The sequence below is a fragment of the Xenopus laevis genome, chromosome 1L (genome assembly GCF_017654675.1).
Source record: "Xenopus laevis strain J_2021 chromosome 1L, Xenopus_laevis_v10.1, whole genome shotgun sequence".
NCBI lineage: Eukaryota > Metazoa > Chordata > Amphibia > Anura > Pipidae > Xenopus > Xenopus laevis.
Window position 1 is genome coordinate 174,847,847 of NC_054371.1, and position 17,905 is coordinate 174,865,751.

The 17,905-nt window shown below is 38.1% G+C and overlaps 1 protein-coding gene across 3 annotated transcripts; it reads right to left on the reverse strand.

Annotated features, from left to right (window-relative positions):
- Window positions 1-54: 54 nt before the first annotated feature.
- On the reverse strand, window positions 55-17,812 carry kmt5a.L (lysine methyltransferase 5A L homeolog). 3 transcript variants are annotated; one of them, XM_018237543.2, is made up of 8 exons: window positions 17,602-17,807; window positions 12,982-13,079; window positions 7,687-7,843; window positions 6,286-6,481; window positions 4,488-4,575; window positions 3,934-3,993; window positions 1,495-1,685; window positions 55-1,162 (listed from the first exon to the last, which is right to left on the reverse strand). In XM_018237543.2, the coding sequence occupies exons 1-8, from the start codon at window positions 17,609-17,611 to the stop codon at window positions 952-954; spliced, it is 1,011 nt and encodes a 336-aa protein (XP_018093032.1). In that variant the 5' UTR covers window positions 17,612-17,807; the 3' UTR covers window positions 55-951.
- Between the last annotated feature and the right edge of the window lie 93 nt (window positions 17,813-17,905).

Consider the following 17,905-nt stretch of genomic DNA (forward strand, 5'->3'; position numbering starts at 1 on the left):
TAAGAAAAGTAAAATTTATTCTAAAAGGGTTCTGCTAATGTTACCGTTTCTTAAGCACCAGCCCACAGAAGTTTTTTTTTTATATATATATATATATATAAAATGTGGCTTCAATAACAAAACTTGGGGTACACTTTGAAGCTTAGTATGGCATTTTTCCTCTATTTAAACAATCATATTTTAAGAACCTTCTCACATCTATCCCCTTCAAAACAGAGTGGAGAGGTTACCTGCTGAAATGTTACTAAAGAACATAAACTCATTATCTTCATCACAAAGCACTTAATATGTTGCCACCTAACAAGGATAGACATTATAAACTCTCTAAATAAGACACAAACCCTTATTTAAAAAAAAAAAAAAAGTACCTTCTACTTTGTGGCTCCCAAATGCTGCTTGACTATAAACCCCAGAATGCATTGGGAGTTGTAATTCAGCAACATTTAGAGATCTACAAGTGAAGAATTCCTGTTCCATGTCTCGTTATATAATGTTGGAGAGCATGGTTGCAAATAAGGATTTTATGCATAGGAAAGGTGAATGCATGCTGCAGATAGTTACCTCCCTGATGTAATACTATTTTAACCCCCACAGAGGAATAACATAGAAATGTTTACTAAACAGCAAGGATGATAAATTCCAAGCCTGCATTTACTATGGTTATATTACAAAGACCGGTTCAAATGTACTGCTACTTGAGAATTATCCATTCGCTCTTCTGCAATAAGACATGTCCCTATGCATACACATTTAAAAGAGGGAAAAAAACCTGCATGCTTTGGAAGCACTAAATTATGCAAACATACAAAAACCAGATATAAAACTTTTGGTAAAGACATAATGCATTTAAATCCATATCATTTATATATTAAATGTAAAAGGGAATTTAAAAAGCAGAACAGAAGCGGATCACAAAGTCAAATTGTAAAATCAGCTGTGTCCATCTGCAGGTCAGTTTTTAAGCCAAGGATGTGCCTCAATGGAAGATTTTCTCCTATCACCATAGTCATACAGTAATTCCTCTCCAACTAGGATATCCCGCGATGCAACGAGTATAAGGTGAGGTACATTGTTGATGTTGTGCAGTTTGGTGTGACAGTTCCCAGACTTGCTGTGGTTTATCAGCCTTCCTAAACGGCCAGTCTCTCTTGTGGCATCAATGCTTACAACAGAAAGAATTCATGATTAGTACTGGAGAAATTAACAGGTCTGTCCTACAATGCAAGCCTAAACTTTGCTTAGGTGAAATAGGGGAAAAATGGAAATAGACACTAATGTGGGAAAGATTACTTGCCGCCCCAAAAAAAATAAAGCACTTTCTCACAAAGGGCCAAAACCCTAATTGTCTTGCGCGGCAGATTACAAATACATTTAACATCCAAAGATATTTCCATATCAATAAAAGGAGGGTTGGGGGGATGATTTTTTTTTTCATGTAAAAGAAAATAAAATGGTTTACATACATGCACATTTAAGACGTTAAAATATATTTACCAGTAGGTTTTGTTCAAATACTGAAAATAGTACATATAGCAGCCAGTAGCTGAATCCTGTGCATAGGACGCCTCTCTCCTTTTAGCGTCCGTGATTTCTATTAGATCTCCATGGTATTCTACAACAAACTCTCCTCGCTGGAAGTCCCGAGTGGCAATTACGCCTCGACCTTTCCCAATAATCATGTCCATCTGTGCAGAAAAGAAGGACTGTTACATTACAGAGCTGGGGTAAAGATTACAATTAGGTATTGCTAGCTGAATCTGAACCCTTGCAGTCACATTAAAGCACTGGACAAAAAGACATGTTATCATTCAGATGATGCATCTTTTTTGGATTTTGCTCAAATGTGTTTTTAGTGTTCATTCAGGTCAGTATTTATCAAATAAAAAAACCCATGTAGGGCATTCCAATATCCAATGGTTTTTAAAGTAAAAAAAAACAAAAAAAAAAAACAATGGACATTCCCTAATTAAAATAAATTAATTGGAGATTAAGGAATAGAAACATTTCAGTTCCTAACATTAGCTAGGTGTACGGTCTTGTTAACCCAAGATTTAAACATTAAAGCCTATTGGTATTAAAAGGGACAGAATAATCCCCTTTTCAACATGAGCAGAATGAATAGGACTTAAAGTACAAGGAAAGGCAAAAAAATAAAATCCCATTTTTACTTTCTATAATGAAAAAGAAACCTACTCCAATATACTTGAATTAAAAAATGTGTACCGTTTTTATAAGAAACCTGACTGTATGCAGTGAAATTCTCCCTTCATTTACTGCTGTGGATAGGAATTGTCAGATGGTCCCTAACTGCTGTGCAGGGAAACAACAATACTTATGAACAGCAGGGGGAGCCCCCGCCTTACTTACCAACCATGCAGAATTCAAGCAGCTTTGTTTAGGACAATCCCTAAGCAGCCCAGACCACACTGAGCATGTGCAGGGTCAGGCAAAGATGTTTAACAAAGTTACAAGAGGACAGCCCCCTGTGGCCAACTTTGAAAGCATAAATCATTTGTTTGATTGGGCTTTGTGGTGCAGTAAGTTCATGCTTATGTTTAGTATACAAAATACAGCATTTCTAGCCTTATTCTATTTTAGACTTTCCTTGTCCTTTAAGCCGATCATGCTATTTCCCTATTGTCTGGATTTAAAAAAAAAAAAAAAGATATATACACATTTCTGCCACTAAAAAAAATAAAATGAAACCAGTTTCTCTTAAAGGGATTCTGTCATGATTTTTATGGTTTACCGTTTATTTCTAAGTTACACTGTTTACATTGCAAATAAAATTAGTTGTACCGTTTAAAAATTCTTGAACCAACAAATTTATTTTTTGTTTTAGCTGTAATATTGGTGTGGAGGCAGCCATCTCGGTACACTGTGCCCATTTCTGAATTTTGAGAAGGAACCAGCACATCAGGATGGAACTGCTTTGAGACAGCTATGGTTTCTCCCCTTTCCATTGTATTTTACCATGATCTAGGTCGTGCTCCCTAGACATGATGGGGTAGACATGAGAACAGCAAGCAAGCAGGGATTTTCCCCCGCTTTCATGCTATTCTCATGTTTACCACTAAGTGGGTCTAGGGTGCACCTTCAGCAATGAAAACAAATCCTTCAGTAGAGGTGTCAGGTAGCTTCTATCTGGTTAGCTGCCCATTGTGCTTTTGATGGGCTGCTGGGGAGGGAAGTGATAAGTTTATCAGAGCACAAGTCACATGACCTGAGGGTACCTGGAAAACTGACAATATATCTAGTCAATGACAAAAGCAACGTAGACAGTACTTCTGGACAAAATTGAATATAGCAGATCCCGAAACGCATTAGGTCACTGTTGAGCTACCTGCTATATTCAATTTTGTCCAGAAGTGCAGTCTACATTGAGATTTGTCATTGGATACAGTGGGGACACTGAAGACTGTGCACCTGGCAAAGGCAGGAATTAGCGGTGAGCTTGACTGGTCTCCCCTTTTTTTGTTTCTTACTTTCAATATATCTAGCCACATGCCAGATTTCAAAAATTAAATATAAAAAAAAGGTTTGCGCTTTTAAAGAACGGGGTTCAGTCAGAAATCTGCTGGAGCAACACTATTAACGAATGAATTTTTAAAAACGTGACAGTATCCCTTTAAGTTTTTACTTGTCTGGCAAAGCAAAGAAGCTCATAATAAATGATCAATCTATAGAGAAGTCCACTGATATTGAGCTGCTCAAGATTACAGCTTAGGGAAGGGAGATATTTGTTAAAAGACAGATGGGGAGTTCTGAATAAAATTGCCCAGTTTATAAAGGAAGGGGGGGCTGGAGCAAATTTAAAAAAAAAATCCGCTTTATAATGGAAAGAAATTTAAGAAAATCACTGAAGGATGACATTACAGCTCATCACCCCCAGTGAATCCACCTTTTGTTCTCATTTAAATCCTTGTACTGTACCTTCATCCCATCTTCTTTGCCAGTCTGAATAAGTTCATCTATTCTCATCTTCTCCTCTGACTAAAAGAAGGAAAGCAGGCATAAATATATATCTTCATCTTGCAGTGCAATCCTGTACTTTACATGGCAAGCATGTGGAGTCACATAAATGAAGCAGTGATCTACAAATCACCATCGATACAAGTCTTCACTTGCATGTGTGGACCCACCAACCCTTAATTCCCACCATCATTGGCCAGAATGACTGCAGAATTAACTCTACAATAGCTGGAGGACAGAGTAACAACAGGCAGGGAAACAATATGTTTTCTCTCAACAGTCAAGGGCTCTAAACACACAATCACTGAATGCAGATGAAATGTGCAAGAGCGCCAATACTTGCTAAAGCAAAGCAAGCAAACTATCGTTTTCATAATAACCTACCCAAAGTGGACATTTTTCCACTACAGACTGTGGATAAGCTTATTTTTTTTTTTCTATTGCAGCTTGGTTTCAGTACCAGGTTATGATCTGCCTTTGATCCCCCCTTCATCATTCCCTGGAGCACTTTGTACCTCAAGCTCCGTTTTGCTCTTCCTGCAGCTTCTTCTCACAGGGTAATAATCAGTAAGTTTTCTGTTTGGGGATTTCTTTCTTTGAGCCCTGGGGAGGAAAAAATATATTTGCTGTGGAGGTTTCACTTTTTGAAGGAACACCAAAAAGTGTTTTGAAGTAATTAAATATAAATGTACAGTTTCCCTGCACTGGTACTATTCGTGTGTTTGCTTCAGAAAGATTACTATAGTTTATATGATCAAGCTGCTGTGTGTAGCCATGGGGCAGCCATTCAAGCACAGGTTACATAGTATATACCAGATGCAGCCTGTGGAATCCCATTTTATTTTATTACAGAGCTTATTACAGAGATTATGTTATCTACTAAATAGCCAGAGCCTTTTCTACTTTTTTAGCTACACAATAGTCTATTTAAGTAATCTAAAGTTGTCTTTCTAAAGCAAACAACTTTTACCAAGGCATAGCAACAGTACATTATATTTTAATTACTTTAAAAAAACACTTATTTTATGATGTTACTGTTCTATTAAAGCAGTTACTTCTGCCCAAATTATGCATTTCTGCTCAATGCACCTGGTCCATTCCACCCCATGCTCCCAAGAACAGACTTTATTGATGCATCTGGTGAACGCAGTAATAGTAGAGCAAGGGGTGTGATCACTTGTGCCAGATACACTTCTGCAACATATATAGATGGGGCAAAATGCAACCACAAGTTTATATTAATTTTATTTTGGTGTAGATCTGCTCTAAAAAGAATCTTTATAGAGATATATTCTATATAGCTAAATATGACATGTTACTATTAGTATCATGCTTTACATAGAGCTGGCATGGTTGCTTGTTTATCATTCAAATCTAAGGTCTCTACCAAGCACAACAGACATTTGTTTAGTAAAAGCTTTAGAAGTGTTTTTATGAGTGTCTTTCAAAGCCTCTCTCTCATATGATCAAGTACATTATATGCAACATAATTAAGGAGCACCCTTGCCTGCACACAGGTAATAAAGGAATTATAAACATTACCATTCCCATGATTGTACAAAACAGTTTGTAAGAGCTCATTTTACATTAGTTCATGTGTGTGTGTCCTTTACCTTGTCCCTACTAAATTGTTTATTATGTACAAATTGGTCTATGAAGTGTTCATAATCAATCACCCATTTGAAGCAGACGCTCATCTGCCTTATAGCCCAAATGTCACACTATCAAAAGGTGCATAGTTGGAGGGTTGGTTCACTACTATTAACCAATTTTGTAGTACCTTAATATAGGACCCATTACCCAGAATGCTTGGGACCTGGGGGTTTTCAGATAAGGGATCTTAATTCATATTGCAATACGCAAGTCTGCTTAAAAACCATAAAATAAACCCTACAAGATTGTTGTGCTTTCAATTAGAATGAATTATATCGTAGTTGGGTTCAAGTACAAGGTACGGTTTTAATTTTACACAGAAAAAAGGAAATCACTTCATTTGCTTAAAATGAGTCTATGGATAACAAGTTTCCACATAACAGATCTCATACCTGTACAGAGATGGTTTGCAGTTTACTCAATGTGTGTGTTTTTTATTAAGATATATGGTTACTATTATCATTGACTCTGGAAACCAAATAGTAACTTGTACACTTAGAGCAATGTTCTAGGTTGGAGCAAATAGCACTGCTGGCTCACAATCTCCCATTTAACAGTTTCTAGTTCCTTAACCAAGCTCTTCCCAGAAGTGCAAACTTAACAATGCCCTCTACATATAGCATTTCTGACACACCTTCAGCAAACATTTTCACCACTTACTTCCTTCTTTGAGATTTGTTTTTAACCATCTTCTGAGACTGCAGCTTGTCTACAGGTGTCAATGCGGTGTTTCTCTGTACGTCGGTCAGTTCTTGTTTTGTTTGAAAATACTCTCCTATGGAATTGCATTCAGTCTCTCTTTGCTTACTGGATTTTACTGACAGTTCTGTTGCTGAAGATATTCTCTTTTTCTCAACTGCAAAAAAAAAAAAAAAAAAAAAACGGGGGATGACTTAATAAAAACCATGACATTTTGGACAGCAACCAGAACCAAAAATAATGGCTCAATCATGGGGTGTCATACCCAATGATGGCCTAGAGGTTTTAACCACTTTGCGTCATGTCACTGATCTCTGGGTCTTGCATGTTGCCAGTAAACACATAGAGCAGTGTGGATCAAACAGAGTCAGAATCTACAGCATCAGCACAGTGGTGCCTTTATACGGATACTATAGATTTCATGGGGTGTGGCATGTAAAATGTTAACATGTAGACGCAATGATATTGAATTGATTTATACCCAAAATAATCAACATATAAAGATCAAAATCCTGCCAGTCACAAACTACATAAAAAAGAAGCCCTTGATAAACAAGACAACACACAGCCCGTAAAAAAAAAAAAAAAAAAAAAAAAAAAAAAGCACAAAATGAAGCTCTGTAGTGAGAAGTATGAAACATTATCCTTAAACAGGGCAATCGCTTAATGTAAAAGAAAGACTCTTATAACAGATCTTCCATACTGCCACTGTGTGTTTATTCCAGAGGCAGTTTCCTACTCACACAAACATACTATTAATGGGGAGTATATATGGCTATTTGAAAGCCAACAGAGAATAATATAAAGTCCTTAGAATGAAAGAGCAAACACTAACTCAAAATATTAAAGATATCCAGTAACTTAAAACTTTTTCTAATAGAAAGATTTATTCAAAACATCATATTAAAATGCATAACTACAAACCCCAAGAATTTCAGTTACAGGATATCTTTACTATTTTAAGTCTAGTTTCTTTCACAGGTCAAATAGAAACCAAAAAGTGAAATATTTTGGTTTCTATTTGGCCTGTGAAAGAAACTACACTTAAATAGTAAAGATATCTTGTAACTCAAATTCTTGGGGTCTGTGGAGCTGAAGTGGAGGTCAGCTCAGAGATGCCTCCTTTTGCAAATTTGGGCTGACCTCAGCTTCAGCTCCACTGTGTGTGACCGCACACAGGCTAATCAGATTCAAATCAATGGAGTCTTCAGTAAAAGATCAAAATGCTGCAATGAGAGAATATTCTGAATCTGTAATAAAACTGCATACTACAGTACCTATGCAATAGCAATTATGAAAAAGAGGGTCACCAATTCAGACAGCCAGCAAATGAGAAGATAAAGCCAAGTGTTAGAAACATACCCTCCGCTTTTTTGCGAGTCTCTGTTGTGGGTTTCCCCAGATTCTTGCTCTCATGGTGTGCAACAGAGTTTTCTTCCTGCAGGGGAGGGCGGCCACTGGGAGATTTAGTTGGGCTCATATAGGAGTAGATTTTGGGCTGCCCTAAATGAACCACTTCCTGCAAAACAGCGTTTAAAGAAAAGTTAAAAGTAAATTATTTAACAACTGGCAGACTGGAAACACACAATGGACAATAAGTTTAATGTTAACTAAGCCTGCAAAATGACAGATGTTATAATATTTTCTATTAGGTTCTATGCAAAGTTTGTCCCATTTCGAAAAGACAATAAATGATGGATAATAAAACTGGTCCATCTCGTTTGGTCACTGACACACCCACAGTTTAAAAAAAAAAAAAATAAAAAAAATAATTAAACCCCAAGTAATGCATCACCTTCCCATAATCCTGTTGAACTTTTACACATGCAAAAAGAGTTTGGTGTATTGTGGTGTAAAATAAGGGACCTGGTGTGCACATATTATGTATTATATAGTGTAGCTATATGCTGCTAAACAGTATCAACCAGCACAAACAGTCTGATGGCCATCCAATTGATATTTCCTGCATTCAAGGGATTCAGACTTTTATTAGAATACAGGCCCCCAAACAGATATGACAAGTAACTGCCCACTACATGAAAAATATGGATAATCCCACATACAGTTTGCCAAAAGCCATGCATTAAACAGATAGCAGTTCAAAAAACAGTCACCTGCTAGGCCACAAAACAAAGGCTGCAGCCCAATCACTCTACTCAAAAGACCAGACATTTGCCAACAGGAGGCAAAGGTAAGGAAAAGATGTCACAGAAAATATGTTCTAGATCCATGGACCATATCAACTAAAGAAATAAACTCATCTGTACAAAATGTTAATATACAGTAGCAATTTCCAAGGATTATGGCTGCCTTTTGGAGTTAAACCCTAAAAATGAATATGGGTAAAAATATTTTATATAATGAACTTATTGCACCAGCCTAAAGTTTCAGCTTCTCAATAGCAGCAATAATCCAGGACTTCAAACTTGTCACAGGGGGGTCGCCATCTTGGAGCAGCTGTTGGGAAGCTAAGATTAGGGGTTGTCGCAAATTGGCAAGCAGAAAATTAGGTTGACCTGTAATATAAAATGAGGTTGGCCTGCAATATGAGCTGATGTTACAGGACTGATTATTAAATTCTTATGCTAGTTGCACTGGTTTCTGTGCTTCCATGTAGTAATTATCTGTATTAATTACTAAGTAGCCGTATATTGTGATTTTTATATTCTATGTGTACTGTATATTGTGAGTGGGTCCCTAAGCTCAGAAAGTGACATCAGCACAGAGCATGTGTAGTGATTTAGCAGAAAAGAAGATGGGGAGCTACTGGGGCATCTTTGGAGACACAGATCTTTACTGCTAAAGGGCTGTGGTTGCCTTGGCTAGTAGAAAAGCCCAAAACATAATGTACAACATTTCTAGCCTACTTCTTTAGTTAAGCTTTAGTTCTCCTTTTTTAAGATATTGCGGTTAGTAGCATTTCCCCAGTAAGTATGATGGAAACCAATCAGATATGCTTTCTAGTGGGTTATTCTCAGACATTTACATCTATTCATCAATGTACTGATTAGCAAAGTGGGTTTATATTGGACACCAGCTATGTCTATATACAGTACTAAAGCAGTATAAAGAGCTATATGTTGCTAGAATGCTCTCAGCAGTAAACCAGAGGGGGAAGAAGTCCTCTAGAAGTCTGAACTCCTTCAAGGAGAAGTGTTTGCATCTGCCATGAGGCTACTAAATATGAATTGTTTTTCTAAGCAAGGTGCAATAATGCTCTTCATTTTCCCAAACATATCCATTAATATTCCAGAAGTTAGGGTAGAGGATTTGAAAAAGGATTTCTAATTAACTAGTTTTGAAAAGTCATAAATGCACTGGACAATTAATTATTTTAACACATAGGCAAGGCTAGGGAAACTGCACAATATCAATATAGAATGTCAAATAATTCTGGAGTCATTTAGAATACAGCACACAAACCACGGACTTGACCCTATATAAATTGAATTTGCAGCTGTAAGCTAAAGTATATGAACCCCTTTTACTTAAAGGCTAAAAATGTTAAGATTTTACATACTGAACGTATTGTACCAGCCTCTCAATAGCAGCAATGATCCAGAACTTCAAACTTGTCACAAATACCCGGTGGGCCCTGACCCTCATGGGCCCCCGTTGGGCCAGAACCCCTCTGTAAATATTTAAATTTGAGAAAAAAAATAAATTCCCGGAGCTGTGCAGTGCCATCTGCGCACCGAGGGATGCCGTTGCGCACCGAGTGGCTCCCTCGCCGAGCCTGCGCGTCACAGTGGGGGGGGGGGCGGCGGGGGGCCCTCGGCAGCAGTCCCGGTGGGCCGCGGTCCCCCCAGTCCGACCCTGGAAGCTAAGCTTAGGGGGTCACTGCAAAGTTACAAGCAGAAAATGAGGTTTGTCTGGAATATAAGAGGATGCTACAAGGCTGGTTATTAAAGGATCAGTAACACCAAAAAATTTGTGTTAGTATTTTAAAGTAATGAAAATATAATGCACTGTTGTCCTACACTGGTAAAACTGATGTGTTTGCTTCAGAAACACTGAAACTACTATAGATCTTATAAACAAGCTGCTGTGTAGCAATGGTGGATACTGAAAAATTAAAGGCACAGGTTAAATAGAATCTGCTATCTGCTGTGTAACTGCAGCCTTTTCTCCTTTGAATGGCTGCCCCCATTGCTACACAGCAGTTTATTTATATAAACAATAGTAGTGTTTCTGAAGCACACAGCGGTTTTACTAGTGCAGAGCAACACTAAATTATATTTGTATTACTTTGAAACACTAATTTTTTGAGGTTACTGTTCCTTTAAATTCTGGTTTCTAACTGCACTGGTTTCTGAGCTGACATGTATTAATTATCTGTATTAAAGTACTATTCAGTCTTATATTGTGACATTTATATTCAATGTGTACTGTATATTTTAAATCTGTCGCTAAGCTCAGTAAGTGACAGCAGCACAGAGCATGTGCAGTGAATAAGCAGAAAAGAAGATGGGGAGTTACTGGGGCATATTCAGTGACACAGATCTTTACTGCTAAAGGGCTGTGGTTGTCTTGGGCTGGTACATTAGCCCAAAACATACTGTAAAACATTTCTGCTCTACTTTGGTTAAGCTTCTCTTTATGCTATTCCGTCTACTTACATTACAACCCTAACCTGTATTCTGTGCCTAGCATCTTAAAATGTATACAAGTATGAGACCGGTTATACAGAATGCTTGGACCTGGGTTTTTCCAGATAATGGATCTTTCCATAATTTGGATCTTCATACCTATTCTATTAGAAATTCAAGTAAATCAACCCAATAGGCTGGTTTTGCCTCCAATAAGACTTGTATCAAGTACAAGGACGGTTTTATTATGAAAGAGAAAAGGAATTTTTCTTAAAAACTCTGATTTGGATAAAACGGAATATATGGGAGATGATCTTTCCGTAATTCGAAGCTTTCTGTAAAACGGGTTTCCAGATAACCAATACCATACCTGTACAAGTTTACTTTTTTGGGGCCCTAGAACTGTACCCACTAATAGTAAAGCACACCCCTTAAATCCCACCTGTTGGTGTTTAGCAGACTAGCTCTTGGGTTTTTAGTTCTGAAATCATAGTTGGCTAAACCCCATTAACTTCTAGGCAAGCTAAGTGTAATGAGACATATCACACTAAAATAAACAGGAATTTGGGACCTAAATAAATGCAGAATTAGGGCCATGAATTCAGAAAACCTGTTATTTTGGTCCTTTTCTACTAGAAAAGTGAAATTTTCTTTTACATTTAAAGTTTGTATCTGTTCATCAAGCAACTACAAATAAACTATTTCTTTACAACAAATGTCCTAGATTACATGAGAAAGGTTTTCAGTGTGTAGTCCTGTAGAGAGCAGAGAATCACATTTTACCTCTGTAGCTTCCTGTGTAAAAGCTTTTGTATTGTAGATATATCTTTTCTGATATGTAAATATGTGCCTTTGTGCCCAATTCAGCTGTCCCTGTGGCTATATAGCATAGCAGTTTATGTATATAAAATTTTAGTAGTGTTTCTGAAGCAAAACTATTTTTTACCAGAGCAGGGCAATGTTTCCGTTAATTCCTTGTGCAAAAAAGGATTTTGTGCGCACATTTTAAAATCTGCGTGCTCAGGTCAAAGTAAAGACAAAATTGTGTGTTTTCACACAAAATTCTTTATGCGCATCATATTTGTTGTGTGCACTGGTCTCAGAATTCATGTGTGAGCACAGCTTAGAAGAAGCTTGGTGGAAGACAAAAGTACATTCTATTTAAATGCATATTTAATTTTTTAAAGCTACTGGTCCTTTAGAGGCTAATGCATATTGCTCTTACCTACCCCCTAATTAAAATAAGATTGTTTGGCTCACAGGTGTGGCTAGCTCATGGAGTTTGTCATCAGGTGCCCCAGTGTGCATTGTCTCCCAGCCCCTTGCCCCAACTGCAGTTCAGTTGCCCACCTGCTTGTTTTTGGCAGATGGGCAAGTTATGGAGAAAAGTGCACATATCGTAGCTCATTACACAACGATAGGTCACATATAAAGAGCTGCGTAAAAATCCATAGTTTACCAACTAGTTGCGGGGGATTCTGTAATTTGCATGAGGATGGAATGAAGAAGACTTTTTTTCTTTTATTTGCTTGATGCTATGGAAATGACAAAGAAAACACATCCGTACTAGTCAATTGCCTGATTTTGGATCTTATAATAAAGTCAGGGCTAATTGCACTTTATGGTCATCTAACACATAACCGGACACTACAGCACGCCTTCTAAACTAGATATAAACAAGCCCATACATCATCATCCTAAGATCTAAGGGGCTTTCATGAAATAACCAAGTGGCCCTGCTAATGACTCCCACCACATGGCATACACATCATTAATAAATTGATATTACCCTTGTCCGGAGTTTGTGGAGGGACAGCATTAAATATAAAAAGTTGTTTAGTGTGCTGGGGGCTTTTAGGCGCTTCTGAATATAAGGTCTAGTTTTCCCTAACACTCCCCTCACTTGGTCTAGCTACCTAAATACCCCAGACAGCTAGAAAATCGCTTCACTGCCATGCGATATTGTTGCAGCTACAGAACATAGCGCTGCGGCTTATCTTATCTTCCAGAATCCCGTGGGAGAAGCGGCTGCCTGGAGTCAAGAGAAATGTTTAATGAGCCCACCGACCCCGTTCATTTTAGGATGATTCTCATTGGTGCCGCCGGTCCTGCAGGTCTCTGGGACGTCCCCGCTCCTTCCGTCGCCGGGTTTGGACATTTTCTTCCCTAGGAAACAGACAAGGGCTGGTTTGTTTTGGTAGGTTGCAGCGGGGGAGGCTCAGCGCATTGTGACAGCAGCTTGAGGACACGGCGCCGCCATCTTTAAAGGGACTAGGGGTGGAGAGGCAGAGACAGCTGACTTGGAGGACTTTGCTCAAACAACACGAGACTGCTAGTGTTGGTACTTCGGATCCGGCCTACTAATCGCCCCCGGGCCAGAGAGTGCTTTTGATTCGGATGTAATGTAATATAAAACGAACTGTATACACAGAACGTGTATGTGGCCCAGCCCTACTCTGTGCCAACCCAGCACTCCATTCAGCGGCGATACGTCACCTTCCCCAGCAGGGACACTACAGAGTAGAGCACAAACCCGGGCACCTGGGCTACACACTCATTCTGCTGCTAAAGGGACTCAAGGCCTGTCACCCATGTAGATTAATAAATAAACCCACCACATTCCACACAAAATTGGCAGCCATTAAAGAATACATAAAATACTAAAGGGGCGTGACTACAGAGGAAGCAGACTCCGTTATAGGGCCCCATAAGGCCCTCAATTATATACCTGTTAATAAATAAAGCTTTTTGAAAAGTAAACATAATTTCAAGCAATTTAGCAATATGTATCAATTAAAAAATACAGACTTTTCATGATTTTTAATGGTTTCTGCCAGTTCCCTAAGCCTAGCCCCCTGCTGATCTTTCTGGCTACTTTGTTGAGCTGCCTGACTACTGTTACTTTGTTACAAAAATAAGGTGATCCTTTCAAAAGTGAATTTAACCCACGGCGGAGGCAGAGGTCTGACCTAAGTCAGAGATTTAAATTAATTCTATAAGCGAAAGAAAAAAAACCCAATTGCCTCCCACTCGTACCGCAGTTCCTCAGATATTACACTACTTATAAAGTATTTTGTGATTGCGTGAGGGCAATCACTGAACGTTAAAAAATACTAATGTGCTTGGTTTGCACAAATTACAATTATATTAAAGTGCCAGTGCTATAAGAATTAATTCAATTATTTAGACTTAAAGGTTGATAGATACTCAATACAATTAATGCTTTACACAAATAAATAATAAACCTTTTAAGCCAGTGTATTATCCAATACCTTATATTATCACCCACAATTAATCCAACCAGGAATTAATGAGAATAAAAATACTAAAGTGCTTTAAGTGCTAATAGGTTTATTGTAAGGTCGCAATTACTAAAGTTTCATAATTGCTTACAAATTAATTAGTTGTAAAGTGCCAAGTAATTAATGATCATAATAAACAGTGTAGTTGATATAAAGAGGACCGCAGTTAATGGGATAAATAATTTAAAAACAAATTGCTCAGGTTAAAAAGGTTTCAAGTAGGAAATAGAAAATTGGAGAGGGTGGAGCTGTCCCAAAAGCTGCTACCTAAATTGTTTTCTATCCCTGGGACACCACAAAGATAAGGAGGCAGAATACCCGGGACTTGTGGTCTTGTGTTATTAACTAAATCCTGTTCTGTAAGAGAGCTAAATAAGCCTAAAAAAAACCACGAATCCACGGGCTCTTGTGAGCTTTAGCAACAGAGAAAGGAGATACCCGAGCACTAATTAGAAATAGATTTCTTTTCCCACCCCTTCTATTCCGTTTCCCAAGGACTGAGAATATTCTAAAAGTTATAAGTTAAAAGGATTTTTTTGGAATCCTTTTAACTTATAACTTTTAGAACATTCTCAGTTTGGGACAGCTCCACCCTCTCCAATTTTCTATTTCCTACTTGAAACCTTTTTAACCTGAGCAATTTGTTTTTAAATTATTTATCCCATTAACTGCGGTCCTCTTTATATCAACTACACTATTTATTATGATCATTAATTACTTGGCACTTTTTAGCACTTTACAACTAATTAATTTGTAAGCAATTATGAAACTTTAGTAATTGCGACCTTACAATAAACCTATTAGCACTTAAAGCACTTTAGTATTTTTATTCTCATTAATTCCTGGTTGGATTAATTGTGGGTGATAATATAAGGTATTGGATAATACACTGGCTTAAAAGGTTTATTATTTATTTGTGTAAAGCATTAATTGTATTGAGTATCTATCAACCTAACCTTTAAGTCTAAGTACATTTAATTGAATTAATTCTTATAGCACTGGCACTTTAATATAATTGTAATTTGTGCAAACCAAGCACATTAGTATTTTTTAACGTTCAGTGATTGCCCTCACGCAATCACAAAATACTTTATAAGTAGTGTAATATCTGAGGAACTGCGGTACGAGTGGGAGGCAATTGGGGTTTTTTTCTTTCGCTTATAGAATTAATTTTACTGTTACTTTGTATCAACAGCCATCTGTCCTCAGCCTGCTTCCTCCAAACCCCACAATTCCCTGCACACGTGATTGAAATAAGGAACAGAACATCACAGTGCAATGCATTGTGGGTTATGTAGTTCCTGCATGCTGTCTGTAAGCTGTGGAGTAGTTGTTACAATTTGTAACATCAGTGTTTAGTCCCTCTTTCCCTGCAAGGATTTCAAATGATGCAGAAAAAAGAACGGATATAGAAAATAGCATTTATTCATACTTTTTGAAGAAACATGTAACTGTGATGGATATATTAGGGGTTTGTGTGTTATGTGGGCCTCTTTATCAAATTTTAGTTTAGAACCTAGAGTTCCCCTTTAACATTATCGGTTTACTTTTTTTTCCACATTTAATGGTATTACTGGTCCTTTAATAAAAAGATAATAAAAGTAGAAAGCCAATATTGTTACTGCACAGCTTCAGCCCTTATTGTCCCCAGTGTGCACATTAACAGGAGTGGAATCCTCAAAACCAGAGGCCTGGCTAATGAATGGTCATCTTTGGTTATAGTAATGATGCATCAAGTCCCAGATTGGGTTAAAGTGTCTGGCCAAACCCAAGCTGAACTCTAAAAGTCACATAGAAAGTGACAGTTTTTTCATAGTCCCCCCCCCCAGAACTAATTTGTATATGTAAATTGGGGTTTCATAGCAGAGGATTCTGTATTTGCCCAAATCCAAAAAAAAGTGGATTCGAGGCATCCTCAGATTGTAGTATTCTAACAGATATTAAGTGTAGTTGGGGTGTGAACCAAGAGCAAATAGGAAAACAAATCAGCATCTGAAAACACAGTTGAATCAAGTGACCAGTATAAAGAAATCCTCACTAACAGGCCCGGATTTGCGGCAAGGCCACATAGGCCGGCATCAATTAAGGGGCGGCATGCCGCCCAAGCAGTTTTTTGTCGGAGCACTAGCGCCAATCGCCTAGTGCTCTGAAACCAAGCTAAAAGGATGCGCATGCATGCTATCTTGAGAGAAGGAAGGGGTGACGGAGGACGCCGGCCTCTTAGTGGATGCGCATGCGCGCTATCTAGAGAGTGAGAGGGGCGACGGAGGACGCTGGCCTCTGGGCACCCTCAGGGCAAATCCTGGCCTGCTAGTCACTAAGTTTATGTTCACACTGAAGTAGATGGGTGCTGTATAATAACAGTCTTATAAGATCAACAAGTTATTCGTCAGCCATGCCACCAAGGCTGATGCAAAGACCAAAGGCTACTGCCAAACATGGCTGTTTCTATGACAGCAGAGAAATGCGGACAGAAGCAGCAAATCTGATCCATGGCACTGTGTTAGCTTGTGTGCAGATAAATGAGAGAATGCATTTCCATGCTAAAATCCGCTCTGTGTCTCTGTGTCTCTGTTATGCTGGTCACTGTAATTACACCATGGATTGTATCAGCTGTTTCTCTGCTTGTGTTTTTGGAGGCAGAGAAACAGCCATTTGTGGCATTTGCCTAAAAGGTGATGTATTATTATTATTATTATAATATAAAAAAAAGTCTATGGAGATCCCACTGTGAGCCTTAGCGGGGCTGGGGAAAGGCTAGCATTAAGATCTGATTAAATAATCAACTTTAAAAAACAGCTTTCCAATATCCATTGATTAAAAGTCAGTGCTCTTTATTTTGTAGTTGCAATTGTAAGCAGTATGTTTGTCCCTTGTTACTCTTTGTCCTGGGGTTCTGACTTTCAAAACAATGTAGCAGAAGCCAACTGATTAACAGACTTATTTTGAGCAATGACCTCTGCTGCAATATTAGCCATCATGTCTTTCAATTACATTTGTATTTACACATCTAATAAAAATTTTTGAATGTATAATGGAAAGTATATTGGACAACGGAAATCCGAGTGGCAAAGATAAATATACGTTTAATTTGCAGCCCAAGCCAAGGGAGCTAGGAGTCACGTGATTTCCCATTCACGTTGTTAAATGGGAATGTACAGACTAAACCCCTCTAAACTCGCTACTTTCCCAGCTGTTGCTTTGAGCACAAAATCGCAACTATAAACCGGCTAATTACATAAAATATAATAACATCGCTGAGAACCTATTTCTTAGCGTGGCACAAGGTTACTAATGATGCACATACAATCTAAGCGACTATGTTTGTCGCAAAACTGCCTGCACACAACTGCAAGTATCTGTCATTACAAATAAAAAAAGAATACCTCTTCCCATGATGCCTTGTTGTACGATTAGCTCCGTTCACCCCGAAATCCAACAGTATAAATAGCAAAATGCCGAATAAATAAGTTGGAAGCACGCCACTGCATTAAGTTTAAAGCCCTACAAATCTCATTTAAAAGCAAGAAGCTTAGAAGTGTATGTATCCGCCTATCTCTTCCCTAATTGGCTAACATCGCTGTCAGTCGAAGCAACCCTTTTATGGCATTGGTTAAACACCGAGCGTAACGCAACACCCACACCATAGCCACGACCTTCCAGTTCGCGTGTGCTTTTTTAAAACACTAT

Bases quoted from the DNA above. Each gene is read 5' to 3' on its own strand.
- kmt5a.L (XM_018237543.2), bottom strand. The intron at 7,844-12,981 runs GTCGGTGGGCTC...GCTGTTTTGCAG, and splicing joins ATCATCCTAAAATGAACGGG to GAAGTGGTTCATTTAGGGCA. The intron at 6,482-7,686 runs GTATGTTTCTAA...TTTTTTTTGCAG, and splicing joins GACTCGCAAAAAAGCGGAGG to TTGAGAAAAAGAGAATATCT.